This window comes from Bombina bombina, chromosome 2 (genome assembly GCF_027579735.1).
Source record: "Bombina bombina isolate aBomBom1 chromosome 2, aBomBom1.pri, whole genome shotgun sequence".
In the NCBI taxonomy this organism is placed as follows: domain Eukaryota; kingdom Metazoa; phylum Chordata; class Amphibia; order Anura; family Bombinatoridae; genus Bombina; species Bombina bombina.
In genome coordinates, this window is record NC_069500.1 from 851,558,391 (window position 1) to 851,573,601 (window position 15,211).

The 15,211-nt window shown below is 37.6% G+C and overlaps 1 protein-coding gene across 1 annotated transcript in view; it reads right to left on the reverse strand.

The window, feature by feature from the left end:
- Positions 1-15,211, reverse strand: part of LOC128649747 (phospholipid-transporting ATPase ABCA1-like) — a 2,013,556-nt gene that overhangs the window by 1,415,119 nt on the left and 583,226 nt on the right. Inside the window, exon 14 of the mRNA XM_053703184.1 lies at positions 4,804-4,980. Coding sequence (XP_053559159.1) covers positions 4,804-4,980 — 177 coding nt within the window. The remainder of the gene's footprint in view (positions 1-4,803; positions 4,981-15,211) is intronic.

The following is a 15,211-nucleotide window of genomic DNA, read 5'->3' on the forward strand; positions in this document are numbered from 1 at the left end:
GGGTAATGCCGTTTGGGATGAAGAATGCCCCAGCTACATTCCAGCGCTTGGTGGATAGGCTCCTGGATGGCTTCCAGAGTTTTGCTTGCGCCTACCTGGACGACATAGCGATCCACAGTGAGTCCTGGGAGGACCACTTAGCTCATGTGGGAATGGTTCTGGATCAGATCCGGGCTGCTGGCCTGACTCTGAAGCCAGAAAAATGCCACTTTGGGATGGCCGAGGTACAGTACCTGGGTCACCGGGTGGGGTGTGGAAAGCAGCGACCAGAGCCGGCCAAAATAGAAGCTGTCGCCAATTGGCCCACCCCCATCACTAAGACTCAGGTCCTAGCCTTCCTGGGCACGGCAGGGTACTATAGACGGTTCGTACCAGACTACAGCACACTTGCCAAACCCCTGACTGACTTGACCAAGAAGAACTTACCTCGACAGGTCCTGTGGTCTCCCCACTGTGAAACGGCTTTCCAGGCTCTCAAAAATGCTCTAATTAACGCTCCTGTCTTGGCGGCCCCAGCCCTTAACAAACGTTTTATCGTCCATACAGACGCTTCCATGTTCGGGCTGGGAGCTGTCCTCAGCCAAGTAGGCGAAGATGGAGGGGAGCATCCAGTTGCCTACATCAGCCGGAAGCTCCTGCCCCGCGAAGTCAGCTATGCAGCGGTCGAAAAGGAGTGTTTGGCTTTGGTGTGGGCATTAAAGAAATTGACTCCCTATTTATATGGTCAGGAGTTCACTCTGGTCACCGACCATAACCCGTTGGTGTGGCTGAACCGGGTCTCTGGAGATAACGGCAGGCTATTACGTTGGAGCTTATCGTTGCAACCCTTCAATTTCACCATTACTTACAGACCTGGGAAACAGAATGGCAACGCCGACGGGTTGTCCAGACAAACAGACCTCAGCCCCGCATAACCAGCGGTCTGGACAGCCTTAGTCTGCCCCGAAAAGGGGTCAGACCGTGTCTGCCAGAGTGTTCCACAGAAAGGGAGCACTGTTACAGAAGCATTAGTTATTTTGTTGTGAAGAGCTTATTTCCCAGCAGCAATGCCTGAACCAGCAAGCCAGCGCCTAAGAAGGGCTCCAAGAAAACCGTAACAAGTATCATTTCATAAAGAGTTAACTCTTTTTTTTCAGCTTTTAGAAACTATTGCCTAAATACACATTTTTGCTAGCCTCAGCTCTAAGTTTAGGGATAACCAATCCCATTGTCTAATCACCTCTGGAGCCAGACTGCTAATTGATAAGATGAACTTGTAAACTTGTTATCTTAAGTACTGTAATCCTATTGTGGCCTGTCAAAGGACAGTGCTCTCTATCTAAATGTGTGATGGGGGATTTTGTGCTTCCCCCCCCTCTCCCCCTGGGAGTGCCCTGTGTGCATGTAACCTTAATAAAAAGCAGGCTGGGCATCCCAGTCCTGAGTTCTTGTTTGACCCTCAATCGCAGCGTTGACTCGTTTTTGTGGGCAGAAGGGTATCCTAGCTGTACTACAGCTAAGGGAGATTATTCTATATTTGCGAGACTCATATAGAATACTATGGAAAGCAGCTTCTCCCCTCTTTAGCAATAGGGATCCAGGCTACTAAGCGGTCCATCTCTCAGCGAGACTAAGGGTAACCGTAACAAACGCGTTTCGTAGGTATTACTTGAGAAAGTAATACCTACGAAACGCGTTTGCCCTGCTATGCTTTGACGGCTGGTTTTGCCTTTTAAAGTGTTTCCAGTAAAGAAGCTTTTATCTTTCAAGCGAGGAGTGGCGGCTGTTTTTGTTCTTTACCCAGACCTATCTGTCAGTGTGCGAGGATTTGGTTGCTTTTGTTATTTAGTTCCACACCACCACTATCCAGAATGCATTCAGCAGCATTACAAAAATGGGCCGGCCCCAAAGTTTTCTTTCCTGCCTTTTCAAATAAAGATACCAAGAGAATGAAAAACAATTGATAATAGGAGTAAATTAAAAACTTGTAAAAAATGGAATGCTCTATCTGAGTCATGAAAGAAAAAATTTGGGTTTAGTATCCCTTTAATGATCACCGGTCATTTGTGAGCATGGCTGTCCATATTCATAAACCCCTTTGAAGCTCAGGACTACTAAGTGTAATTACATCTAGAAATGTGTTTCATGATAATTGTGTCTCTCTCATGCTGAACATGCTGACTTGTTTAAACTAGATATGGGGATAAGCTGTTATATTGTTAATTAGTAATACTACTATACTCTTGCTCTATTAGATAGATTCTCATTATTTGTATTGTTATATAAGATACTTTCCTGCTAAGCTGATGCAGGCAGATCCTTCTCTACAAGTATGTTTCTCATTTGATACAGCTTTGTCTCTTTAAATGATTGTTAATGATTTAAATTATTTGTTAATTGGTTTGAACTTTGTTACACTGGATATATTTATATATAATGACAGCAATGTCCAAAATATTGATAATTATAATATACAGGAAAAAGAACATTATAAACCCAAAACTTTTCAATCATGATTCAGATAGAACATACAGTTTTAAACAACTTTCCAATTTACTTCTATTATAACATTTTCTTTGTTTCTTTCTTTTCCTTTTTTGAAAAGCCACTATATAGCAGCAGTTTTGCAACAATGTTATACATTATCAAGAGAACTAGCTGGCAGCCCTATTTCCTCTCATGTAGTGCCCCAGACATGAGCATGCTACCTATCTAGATATCTCGAATAACATGAGAATGAAGCAAATTTGATAATAGACGTAAACTAGAAACTTTCTAAAAATGGTATTCTCTATCTGAATCCTGGAAGAAAAAAAAATTGGGTTTCATGTCCTTTTAACTTACTTTATGTAACACATTATAAATGACAGATACCCCCTACCTATCCTTGCTTCACACCAAACATGTGCGTCTGAACAAGAGCTTTGAAATGATACCAAGCACTTGGCGGTTCTCCGTCTAGAAGCTGAGTGCTTTGCGTTAAAGTTAACAGACATAAAAAGGGGCAGGGCTAAATGTTATGGAAAGGAAACCTTACCTCCCAGATTGATCTGAACACAAGTGGGGAGAGCAGGGGGAAGTATGTGATTGGCTTTTGCATGTTTACATTTTACACCTAGTGTTGTATAAAAACCTTGTGTCTTGACCATTAAAATGAGTTACTCTCTTCTGCACTAAGCCTTGCCTGGTGTTTGTATGGGAGTGAAATAGCTTCTTCTTCTCTACACGGCTTAAAGGGACATAATACTCATATGCTAAATCACTTGAAACTGATGCAGTATAACTGTAAAAAGCTGACAGGAAAATATCACCTGAGCATCTCTATATAAAAAAGGAAGATATTTTATCTCACAATCTACTCAGCTCAGCAGAGTAAGTTCTGTGTAAAAAGTTATACTTCACCTGCTCCCAACTGCAGGTAAAAAAAAATAAAAAAATGAAGAAATGAACAGCAGCCAATCAGCATCAGCAGTGCTGAGGTCATGAACTCTTACTGTGATCTCATGAGATTTGACTTAACTCTCATGAGATCTCATAGTAAGCTTCCTTCACCTGACCTGGTGAAATAATATGAGAGTTCACGAAGCTCATCCCCTAAGCTGTCCCAGGACAGACACACTAAAATGCTGCTTAGAAGTCCTTTACAATGGGAGGTGGCTACTGAGGAACTTTTGAGGTAAAATATCTTTCTTTTTTACATAGAGATGTTCAGGAGATATTTTCTAGTCAGCTTTTTACAGCTGTACTGCATCACTTTCAAATGTTTAAACATTTGGGTATTATGGCCCTTTAATCACTGCAAATAGGTCTTGTAGTCGTGTAGCCTGGTCCCTTTAGCTCTCTGGCGTTACTTAGAGAAGAGCGAACGGCACAGTAGGATGGATTCTGACCCTCACCTCAGGGTGCAGTCCACTAGGTCCCATTACACAGGAAATGTAAATATTGATTTGGATAATAATACATTCATGCAAAAAAACGGCAAAATAAATGAATAACTAATATAGGAATGCCATTAAAAGGGACATTACAGCCAAAATTGGAATCTGCATGGATGCATTTCAGTTTTGAATAGAAGCATATATGTAATAAATATGCTTCTAATAAAAGTTATAGCTGTTTCAAAAGTGTATTCAAGTATGCACTGTGCACAAGCATTTTAAACACAGCACTTACTCATAGAGCCTCAGGTTCTTGTATCATCTGGTTAAGAATTTATTTGTTTACCAACCCCCACTGGAGCTCTGAGCAGCTGCAGTATTTAAAATGCTGGTGCACTGAGAATATCTAGCTATGCTTCACATGCACGTGCAGAGAAAAAAATGCTAACACTAAAACAGTGATAATTTTTGCTAGAAGCATTTTTGCCAATTCATGTACATTGCAAATATATTTCTATTTAAATTTGTAATTCATCTATGTGAATTTAAATTATAACCGGAATGTTCCTATAATGTACTGTCATTGGCTTGCCCTTTTACATATTTTGCTTGAATAAATGAATAGAACATCTTAGAAATACATTATATATTGATTTAGATTAACCCTTTCATGACAAGGTCATAATGTCTACATCGGAACAACATTCTGATGTAGACAAATTGAAATCACGCGATCGTGAAATTTTAATTATGGGATCGGGTCAGGGGGGCATCCAGGAAGCACCATTGGCTTCAGGACAGCCAAATGGCAATAACATTGTATTCCGTCCTAACGGCGCTAAAGCCTTGCACCGTTTGAACGGAATACAACGCCATAACAGCACTAAAAGGTTGCATATGTATTGATTGTATTATGTAATAGAAAATAAAAAATAAATAAACTTACACATCATTCACATAGCATGGGTATGGGATTTGTTGTGTAAAGACTCCCATTAAATCTTTCTCGTTTGTCTGCAATCGAATAATTCCATGATCTATCATATCCTGGATGTATGCAAAACCTCCCCATAAGTACCTCATATCATCATGAGAATCATCTCTTGCCCCAGGAGCCCAAAGCCTAGAGAATTAGAAAAAAAGAAAAACAATTACTTAAAGGGACATAAAACAAGTTGGGATAGAGACAAAATATAATAATATGTACTTTAATTACTTTACCTTCAAATTTATGCTGCAGTGCATTAACCCTTTCTTTTAAGTTTCTGAATTGTAAAGCTCTAACTCCCCCAACATTTCCATTCATGGCTGTATCTATATCTATTGTTGTTTTGGTAGAATACAAAAGTGCACAGTGATTGTCTGCTGGAGCACACCTAGAAGCTGTGAACTCAGTTGAAATACAATGCCTGTGTCTAAACACTAATAAGGGTGGTGGAGTTGGCTGCTCCAGGCAGCTTAGCTATATAATTCATTTTGCTTATTTTTGAAAGTTATTTTAAAATACTTGCCAGCAATTTTTAAGCATTTTTTAATGCAAACTATTTTTAATTAATTAGCCCTTTTAGGATATGCACATATCTTAACCTGTTAATGTCCCTTTAATAAGATTTATCTAAAAATACTAAAGCTCTATTAACACTACAATAAAGTATTCATGCAGATATGTATTCTCTTTATCCAGAAACACAATAGCTGCAGCTTTCATTTTGTATATTGCGTACTAAATAAAATACAATATTTTTTCTGCTATTCTCTGTAAAAAGATGGAATAAGAGCGGTGTATCTTTTTCTCAAACACTAAAGTTCCATGGCCAGATTTATTAAGACACAAAAGCAGGTCTGATTGATGGTTAAGACCATAGGATGAACAAAACCTATTGCCCATTTTAGTAAATCTGAACACATTAATCAAACTCCACTGCATCCACTCTGCTGATTTGTTTCAAGCTTTTTTTTTTCTTCCTTTTTATGGTTATGGCTTTAACAAGATTATAACTCAGGGCAATACCTTTGGAGATGCTTTGAAATTATTATTTTTTTTTCAGTTTAAAACTATATAAGAAGAATGTTGAGAAACAGACGATAGTGATATGGTGCTGGTGGCGTATAAATATACAGTAGTTTTCGTTAAAATGTTGTTTTACAATATTAAATACTTAAAAGGGGCATGAAACCCATTTTTTTTAATTTCATAATAAAGATAGTACATACATTTTTAAACAACTTTCAAATTTACTTTTATTATGAATTTTGCTTCATTCTCTTGGTATTCTTTGAAGCAATGCACTACAGGAAGCTAGAGGAACATATATGTGCAGCCACCAATCAGCATCTAGCTTCCAGCTCCTGAACCTTCCTAGGGTATGCTTTTCCACAAAGGATACCAAAATAAATAGATAATAGAAGTAAAATGAAAAAAAAAATGTTTAAAATTGCATGTTCAATCTGAATCATAAAGGAAAAATTTTGGGTTTCATGCCCCTTTAACAAAAAAATATTTCATTCAACACACTATTTTGTTAAAGGGACAATAAAGACTAAACAAATGCTATAGAATGATTTTAAGAAACCCTTAACTTAACAATAATAATATGCAAATGTATTTTTTCTGCACTTCCATTTCTAACAAGAATTAGAAAGCCCACAAATTACATAATTAAAATTCAAAACAAGTGGAGACAAAATATATAAAGTATATTCAATTATTGTTTACCATCAAACATTATAAAACATTATATATTTTTTATAATATAAATATTTTGTATATATTAGTACAATTGAGATAGGGGAGTGTCCGAGCGCAAATGATAGAGCCTTAAGCTTACTCTAAAGATAGCCCCCTAGCGGACTAACATTGTGGAATACAAATACAGAAGGAAAGAGTATACGCTAACAAGCTAAAAAGGCTCCAATGCTAAAATAAGTGAAGTGTTAAACAGTTTAATCAATATACATATTAAGATAAACAATAATTAAACTCAACAATAATTAAAATCATGGATCCATGAATAAAACCTACATAAAATGAGAAGGCTTAAAATAAATAGATAGAATGCTTCATCAATGTAAAACAAACAATCTGGATGGTACCTAATGAGTACAGTGAGTGGTACTACAGATAGCAATGTATTAGTAAAAATGCCAACAACAGGTATGATTAATCAATTAACAATAAATGATAAAAAGTGAAAGTAAAGTCCAAAAAGTCCAAAAAAGTCCAAAAAAGTTTGTCAACGAGAGTGATATAGTCTTTGTTGGAAACCCTCCAAATAAAGGAAAATGGAAAAAATATATAGTAGTGACTCTTCTTCTTTAAAAGAACTCCTCTGATAAGTGTCTTTAATGAGTGCTGGGTGTCCAAAATAAGTAATCCAAAATGGTGGTAAATACGAAAAAAGGATAAAAAGCCAAAAGACAAAAATTCAATCCAAAAATTCAATCCAAAAATTATTAAAAAATGAAAATTTTTTAAGTGCACAGTGAAAAAAAAAGAAGTTTAAAGATGGGTCCAAATAGCAAAAATGTAAATATAATAAATAATATTAAAAGTGTATAGCAGAACTGTGAGAAGCTGTGAGTACACAAATAGCCAAAGTGTAATCAAAAAATCACATATCCATAGTGCCTAGTAACAAAAAACCTGCAAAGGAAAAAAGAAAAAATAGTGCAAAACTGTATGTACACAGTGAATGTAGATTGAAAATTAGCTCACCAGTATGTCGTCAACGCGTTTCGACCTCGGTTAGGCCTTTCTCAAGACTATACTGTTGTTTAATATCTGGGAGCTTATATAGAGTGGTTTGTGAGCTGATTGGGGCTAATTTGACGCCAAAAGTCTTTGGTCGGCCCTTTCCTCTTATTCTCAGTGAGTTCTGGGAGATTTGTTATTAACATATGTTTACTATCTTCTTTTCATTCTTATTAGTGTGGGTCATTTTTGAACCACTAAAAGATTTCCCCTAGACTGCACATTGGGGTGTTTGCTCTAAATTTTGTGTTTTGTTTTTACCAGATCGTTCTGAGTGTCGGGTACCCTACTGTTTCCGGTTTCGTAACAGCCGGATATGATGCTACTTCCGGTTTTCGTAATGCCGGATGTTTACATCGGGGGTTGTGTCAGGTCTTGTGTGTGGCTTGCGGGGCATGTAAAAGATAATCCTGTAAGTGTGACTTGCGGGGCATATAAGAGATTGCCTTAGAAAAATGAAAGTAAAAGACTGGGAGTGAAAGAAACCAATTCTATGTGTGTTATCTTTTATAAGTACCGGTTCAGCTTTTTAAGTCAATCGTATTACTATTTTGGTAATACCAGATGTTTACATCGGAGGCTGTGTGAGGTCTTGTGTGTAACTTGCAGGGCATGCAAGAGATCGTCCTGTACGTGTGGCTTGTGGGGCATGTAAGAGATTCCCTGGAAAATGAAAGTGAAAGACTTGGAATAATAAAAGCTAATTCTATGTGTGTCATCTTTTATAAGTATCGTCTTATTAAGTAAAAAAACACTTAAAATAGGCATGACTTCAGAATGCTAGTAGAGAAATATGTGGTTGTTTTGTATGGGAATTTTTGGGAGTCAGAAAGATTGACTTATTCACATACTTTATGATTGCTACATTATTGTGAGATTTTAATCTTAATTCCGAATAAGGAACTTGAACATCATCTTTAAGGCATAATGTTACTATAGATGTCAGCGTCATGTTATATATAGTCAATTCGCAACAGCAACCTTTTGTTAGATATTATGTTATACTAGTCAGACTTTCTAAGAATGATTAATATCGAAGATGTATATTTGATACATAGTGTAAAGTAAGATCTATGATAGATATTAGTAGGTGACTAAGGATTCCTGTACATTCAGACTCCTAAGATGTTAGGTTATATATATATATATATATATATATATATTAGTACAATCCCAGTGTCCCAGACATCTGTACAAATTCAATATTAAAAAGTCATTATTACATTTTCCTTTGTAATGCAAAGTGCTGCAATTTATTTTTATTTCACATACATACCTTTAAGAAATATATATTTACTATGATTTTACTAATCTGCTACCCTAGAGCCCTTGAGGTAGCACTAACACAGTTCCTTGTCTTGTGTCCATATTTCCAATTTGCAAAGAAGAAAAAGTCACCAGTAATTTTAAAAATAAAAAATAACTTTTATTCATCCATTTAAAACATGGAGGGACAGTACCCCTTTAGAAAATAAATAAATAAAAAAATAAATTTCGGCAGGTAGCCATACTTATAGTCCTTAAAAACTACTATCACACTTGACTTTGAAAAACCCTCTCTGGGCTCTGATTGGTAGAAACATTTTTTTTAAAACATTAAAGGTACAGGGGCATGAATTAAGTTAATACTTGAGGGAAATGCCGATAGATTATCAACAAACCTGGAACCTAAAGTCCCGCTTTAACAAAATTATGTTAATAAACATTTTATACACATCATATATACATAGTTTAGAATCTGATTAGCAAAAATATATTTAAATAAAGGATATTTGAGTATATATCGTTCTCACATTCAGTGACAAATATATTCGCGTTTCTCAGATTCTTATATATTATATTATTGGTGACATTAGTGAATTGCATTAAACATACTTAAGTTCATAGAAATCCTTTAATTGCTACTATGTGTCAAGAAAACATATCACTTGGATCAAAAGTTACTCTTTAGAAAAAGAGAAACAAGAGATCAGTGTCTCAACTATTAAATAAATAGATTTGCAACAATATAAAATAAAAGACAACATTTTTAGAAAATATATGAAATATTCAACTTAAACAACTATAATTACTATACCAAACTGTACACTGTGTTGTTGTTATTTGGAGATATGTGCCTAAATGGTCATAAAGGACAGAATATATATATATATATATATATATATACTGTATATATACATACTAGCTTGACAAATCTGTACATACATAAGTACTAACATCACTAAACCTTACTTTCACAGATGGACAGTGGAGGCTGAGCAAGAGAAAAGGGGGGCCACGTGCCCCCAAAGTGGGGGTATTAGCACCAATAGTTGATAGAATCATATTCAGAGTTCAGACCAAGAGGGATCTTGGTCTGAAGTCTTAATATCCAGTGAATCTCTTGTCTGGACAATACTTGGAATGTATCCCCCCTCTATTCTGTTCTTGCACCTTCTCAATGACCATCCATTTCAAGGTCTCACAATTTCTATCATGTTTTTTCACAAAATGATCAACCATAGGAGTATTGATTTTACCCACATAGATTGTGGACAGATGCTCTTGGATACCGGAGCGAACTTCTCTTGTTGTTAACCCTACATACTTTAGGTTACAAGATGAACACCACAGTAGGTAGAGTAGGTGGATCGACAATTTAAGCAGGATGCAACATTAAAGGTTTCCCCTGTCACAAATGACTGAAAATCAAGTCAACATGTATATGCTCACATGCTTTGCATGGTGAGTAACCACACTTAAAGGTTCCCTTATGTCTTAGCCAGGAAGATGATGCCATTGCTGATCTTGGTTTCTTTAGTTGTCATGGAGATACCATACTTCCAATGAATTTGTTTCTCCTGTATGAAAATCTACAGCCATTCTTTACCATATCAGCAAGACCATCGTCAGCCACAAGTAGTTGAAAATGCTTATGTAGTATACCACAAATCTCATGTAATGGTAATGCACCACAGGTAATGCATCACAAACCTATCAAACTCATAGGTAAACTGTAAACCAAATTCATTGTGTCCAATTGACTCCACAAATTCCTTTGCCATGTCACTGTTCCCCTCCCACACAAAGAGCAGGTCATCAATAAAACGGTGGTATCATCTGATGGCTGACCTAAACATGTTACTATCTGCATAGATGTGGGACCGCTCCCACCAACCCATATACAGGTTGGCTTACGTGGGTGCAAACTTCCCACATCTATGCAGATAGTCACATGTTTAGGTCAGCCATCAAATTATTATATAATTATATTATTATTATATCTCCCAATAACAGCGACAGTGTACAGTTTGGTATAGTAATTATAGTTGTTTAACACTCATGAATATTTAATATATTTTCTAAAAATTTTCTTTTTTCTTTTATATTGTTGCAAATCTATTTATCTAATAGTTGAGACACTGATCTCTTGTTTCTCTTTTTCTAAAGAGTAACTTATGATCCAAGTGATATATTTTCTTAACACATAATAGCAATTAAAGGATTTCTATGAACTAAAGTATGCTTAATGCAATTCACTAATGTCACCAATAATATGATATATAAGAATGCGACAAACGCAAATATATTTGTCACTGAATGTGAGAATGATATATACTCAAATATCCTTTTTTTATATATGTTTTGCTAATCTAAACTATGTATATATTATGTGTATAAAATGTTTATTAACATAATTTTGTTAGGTTTGTTGATAATCTATCGGCATTTCCTTCAAGTATTAACTTAATTCATGCCCCTGTACCTTTAATGTTGTTAAAAATGTTTCTACCAATCAGGGCCCAGAGAGGTGTTTTTAAAGTCGAGTGTTATAGTAGTTTTTAAGGACTATGAGTACGATTCCCTGCCAAAATGCGTTAGTCTTGATTTACTAAAGGGGTACTGTCACTATGCATCCATCATACAGGTACAAATCTCCGGAACATAATGCCCATGGGTAGCCCCATATATATTATCTTATGTAATAGCTCTGGCATCAATCCACAGACCCCTGAGATACTCCCTGTAGGTTGGACTGAAGCCACCCGTAGCTGGCCGAACTACGGGGGGCCCATGGCCCACCCAAGCCATCAGGTGCAATTCAGGCTCTGTGGTCAATACTAACACCCTTGTTATGTTCCTTTGCAACCTTAATGCATGTCTGCCGTATAATCTTAAGCAATTATTTCTGTTAAAAGCAACATGTACACACTATTCTTATTTATCACAATATAGTAATATGGTACCTAGCACACTGCAAATATTAATACTACTTAACCTTTTAACTTAATGAACACGTGACATCACACACATAAGTATTGCTATAAAGAATATTTGATTTCCCATCAGCGTATGTTATCAAGATGTTCCTTCACAGTATCAATTCTCCCAGCCCACATGCACCCCCCTTGTCAATGTTCCTGTTCCTTATCACTTGATAGCTCTGCTCAGTTAAAGGGACAGTCTAGTATAAATTAAACTTTCATTATTCAAATAGGACTTTTAATTTTAATCAACTTTTCAATTTAATTTTATCATCAAATTTGCTTTTTTCTCTTGGTATTCTTAGTTTAAACTAAACATAGGTAGGCTCATATGCTAATTTCTAAGCCTTTGAGGGTTGCCTCTTATCACAGGCTTTTTAAATCTCTTTTCAACACAAAGAGACAGAAAGTATACGTGGGCCATATAGATAACACTGTGTTCAGGCACAGGGGGTTATTTAAGAGTTAGCACATTACAATGCTAAATTTAAGACAATAGATAATAAACAGTCACAGTCATGTGAGGGGGCTGGAAGAAGGTTCCTAGATACATGGTAATCACAGAGGTAAAAAGTATATTAATATAACTGTGTTGGTTATGCAAAACTGGGGAATGGGTAATAAAGGGATTATCTATCTTTTTAAACAATAACAATTCTATGGTAGACTGTCCCTTTAAATACAGTGCACAATTTAGTTTTAAACCTGTTAAAGGCACAGTCTCTTAACCCCTAAATGACCAAGGGGCTGATTTTTCAATCAGTCAATCGGCCCCAATGCATCTGTTTCCCCGCGCGCCTTCAGAGTTACACCCAAATGTTCCTGTTCCTTATCACTTGATAGCTCTGCTCAGGTAAATACAGTGTACAATTTAGTTTTAAACCTGTTAAAGGCACAGTCTCTTAACCCCTAAACAATCAAGGGCCCGATTTTTTTAATTAGTCAATCAGCCCCAAAAACAGGAGTTAAGAAGCAGCGGTCTTAAGAAAGGGTTGATTGACACCCCCTGCTAGCGGCCGATTGGCTGCAAATCTGCAGGGGACGGCATTGCACAAGCATTTCTTGTGAAATGCTTGTGCAATGATAAATGCCGACAGCGTATGCTGTCAGCATTTATCGATGTGCGTCGGACATGATCGCTACAGTGGATCATGTCCGTCCACACATTGCTAATTCAGCCCCCAACGACGTACAAGGTACGTCCTTCAAAAATCAAATGTAGATAATCCTTTGACCACTGACTGAGAATGGATAGTTGAGGAGGACGTAAGTGAAAGTGGACAAAAGGAACCACGTCTGAAGTGGCTACCATAAAACCCACTACCACCATTAACTGAGCTACATATGGCAGTGGAGTACTCTGCAGGGAGAGACATGCTGGTTGCATCAGGAGCAGACACATATGGACTGAATCTATTTTGACTCCTAAAAATGTTACCCTTGTAGCAGGATATAAAGAGCTTTTGGGAACATTGATCTTCTAACTATGGTTTTGGAGAAATAATAGAAGCTTGCAAGTATGAGTGATCGCTAATGACAGAGAAGGATCTTGCACCAGTATGTCATCCAGATACGGTGCAATTGAAATCACCTGAGCTCTGATCATGACTAACAGAGCACCTAACACTTTTGTAAAGATGTGTGGAGTTGTAGCCAGAGCGACAAACTGTTAGTGTTTGTCCAGATATGCAAACCTCAGGAACTGATAGTTATCCCTGTGGGTGGGAAAGTGCAGTTATGCATCTTTGAGGTCTATAGTAGTCCTAAACTGACCCTGTTAAATCAAGGGCAAGATTGTGTGAATGGTTTCCATCTTGAAAGTGGGAACCCTGACAAACATGTTTTAAAGTCTTTAGGTCTAAAACAGGTCTGCAAGTCCCTTCCTTTTCAGGACAATGAACAAATTGGAGTAAAACCCTTGACCCTTTTCACATACAGGTACTGGGATAATTACCCCCATATCCTCTAATTCCTGAACACAGTATAGAAAAGCTGCTGCCTTTGACTGAAGTTTGGGAACATGGAATAGTCTTCAAGGAGGTCTGGACCGAAAGCCTATCCTGTAACCCTGAGAAATTATATTTCAAACCCAGGGGTCCTGAACTGACCTGCACCAGGCCTCCTGAAAGACTTATCTGCCCCCTACCAGAACAGAATCTGGTTTGGGGGCAACAACTTTATGCCGACTTAGTGGTTGTGTTGGACTTTTTGGATTGCTTGTTCTTTGACTACAAAGAACCAGGCTTCCATGCTGAAAAGGAGGACTTTTAATCTCCTGAGGAGCGAAAGAAACAAAATGGATTCCCTTGTCTGTTCTTTACTTTGTTTTTTTTGCCCTGAGGCTGAAAGGCTCCTTTCCCAGCAGTGACGGTTTTATAAGAGTCCATGTCTAAACCAAATAGAATCTTTCATTGGGGGGCGTGTCTTAGCAGCCGCCATGTCACTAAAAGAGAAGCTCTGCAAAGATCAGGGATAATTTGTGGCATATCGTTATGTATAACTATTTTTCCCTTGCTAAGTAAGCATACTCTGGTAGAGGAAGAACAGCTGAATCGACAGATAGTAAATGATGCCATCTTTCCTATTGCTACGAACTTTATAGCCCACAAGAAGAAAGCGACTCCAATGGGGGCCTGTGGAAAAGAGGATCATTAACAACACCCCCCCCCCCGGTTCTCCGGGGTTAGCAGGTCTAATCCACTCTGGGTCTATATTTTCACTGGGGGCTAACTAGAACCTTATCCGCATTACACAGCAGATAATACCGTTGTTGAAGGAGAGAGGATTTAAAAGGACATAACATGGATGCATTAGAAGCCGTGGATGCATGGGAGCGCACATTAACAACCTCGATCACGCAATCCAATGATCAGCTACAAAGGGATCTTAGCACACTACTCTTTGCAGCTGCAGCTCACCATACTGCTCCAGTCAGGGAGTCCACTGAGTGCTTCTAGTCGCCAGACATGGACATTCTTCACACAACAGTAGAATCAGAATGTCCCCCCGCTCGAGGCTACACGGCCCACACTGCTGTTGCGTAGCAGTGTCTTGCTGCAGGCCCACACAATTCAGAGAAGGGAACAGCAGGTCTGGCTCACATGCTAGTGGGATCGAGTTCTAATATGAGGACACCAGGTAACACTCTGCAGTTGAGCCCCCTAGATCTGCCGATCTGTGGTCAATAATTTACCCCAACAAGCTTTTCTATCGAGGGCAATGTTCTTAGACTGTTGGTAAGAGACCATGATCACACAGAACATTTTTTACTTTCTAAGTATGGGGGAGCTAAAGCGAATCTGATTTCCCAGCTGGACATCTTTCATACACGCACCAGGTTGGGTGTCGGGTAATATGGA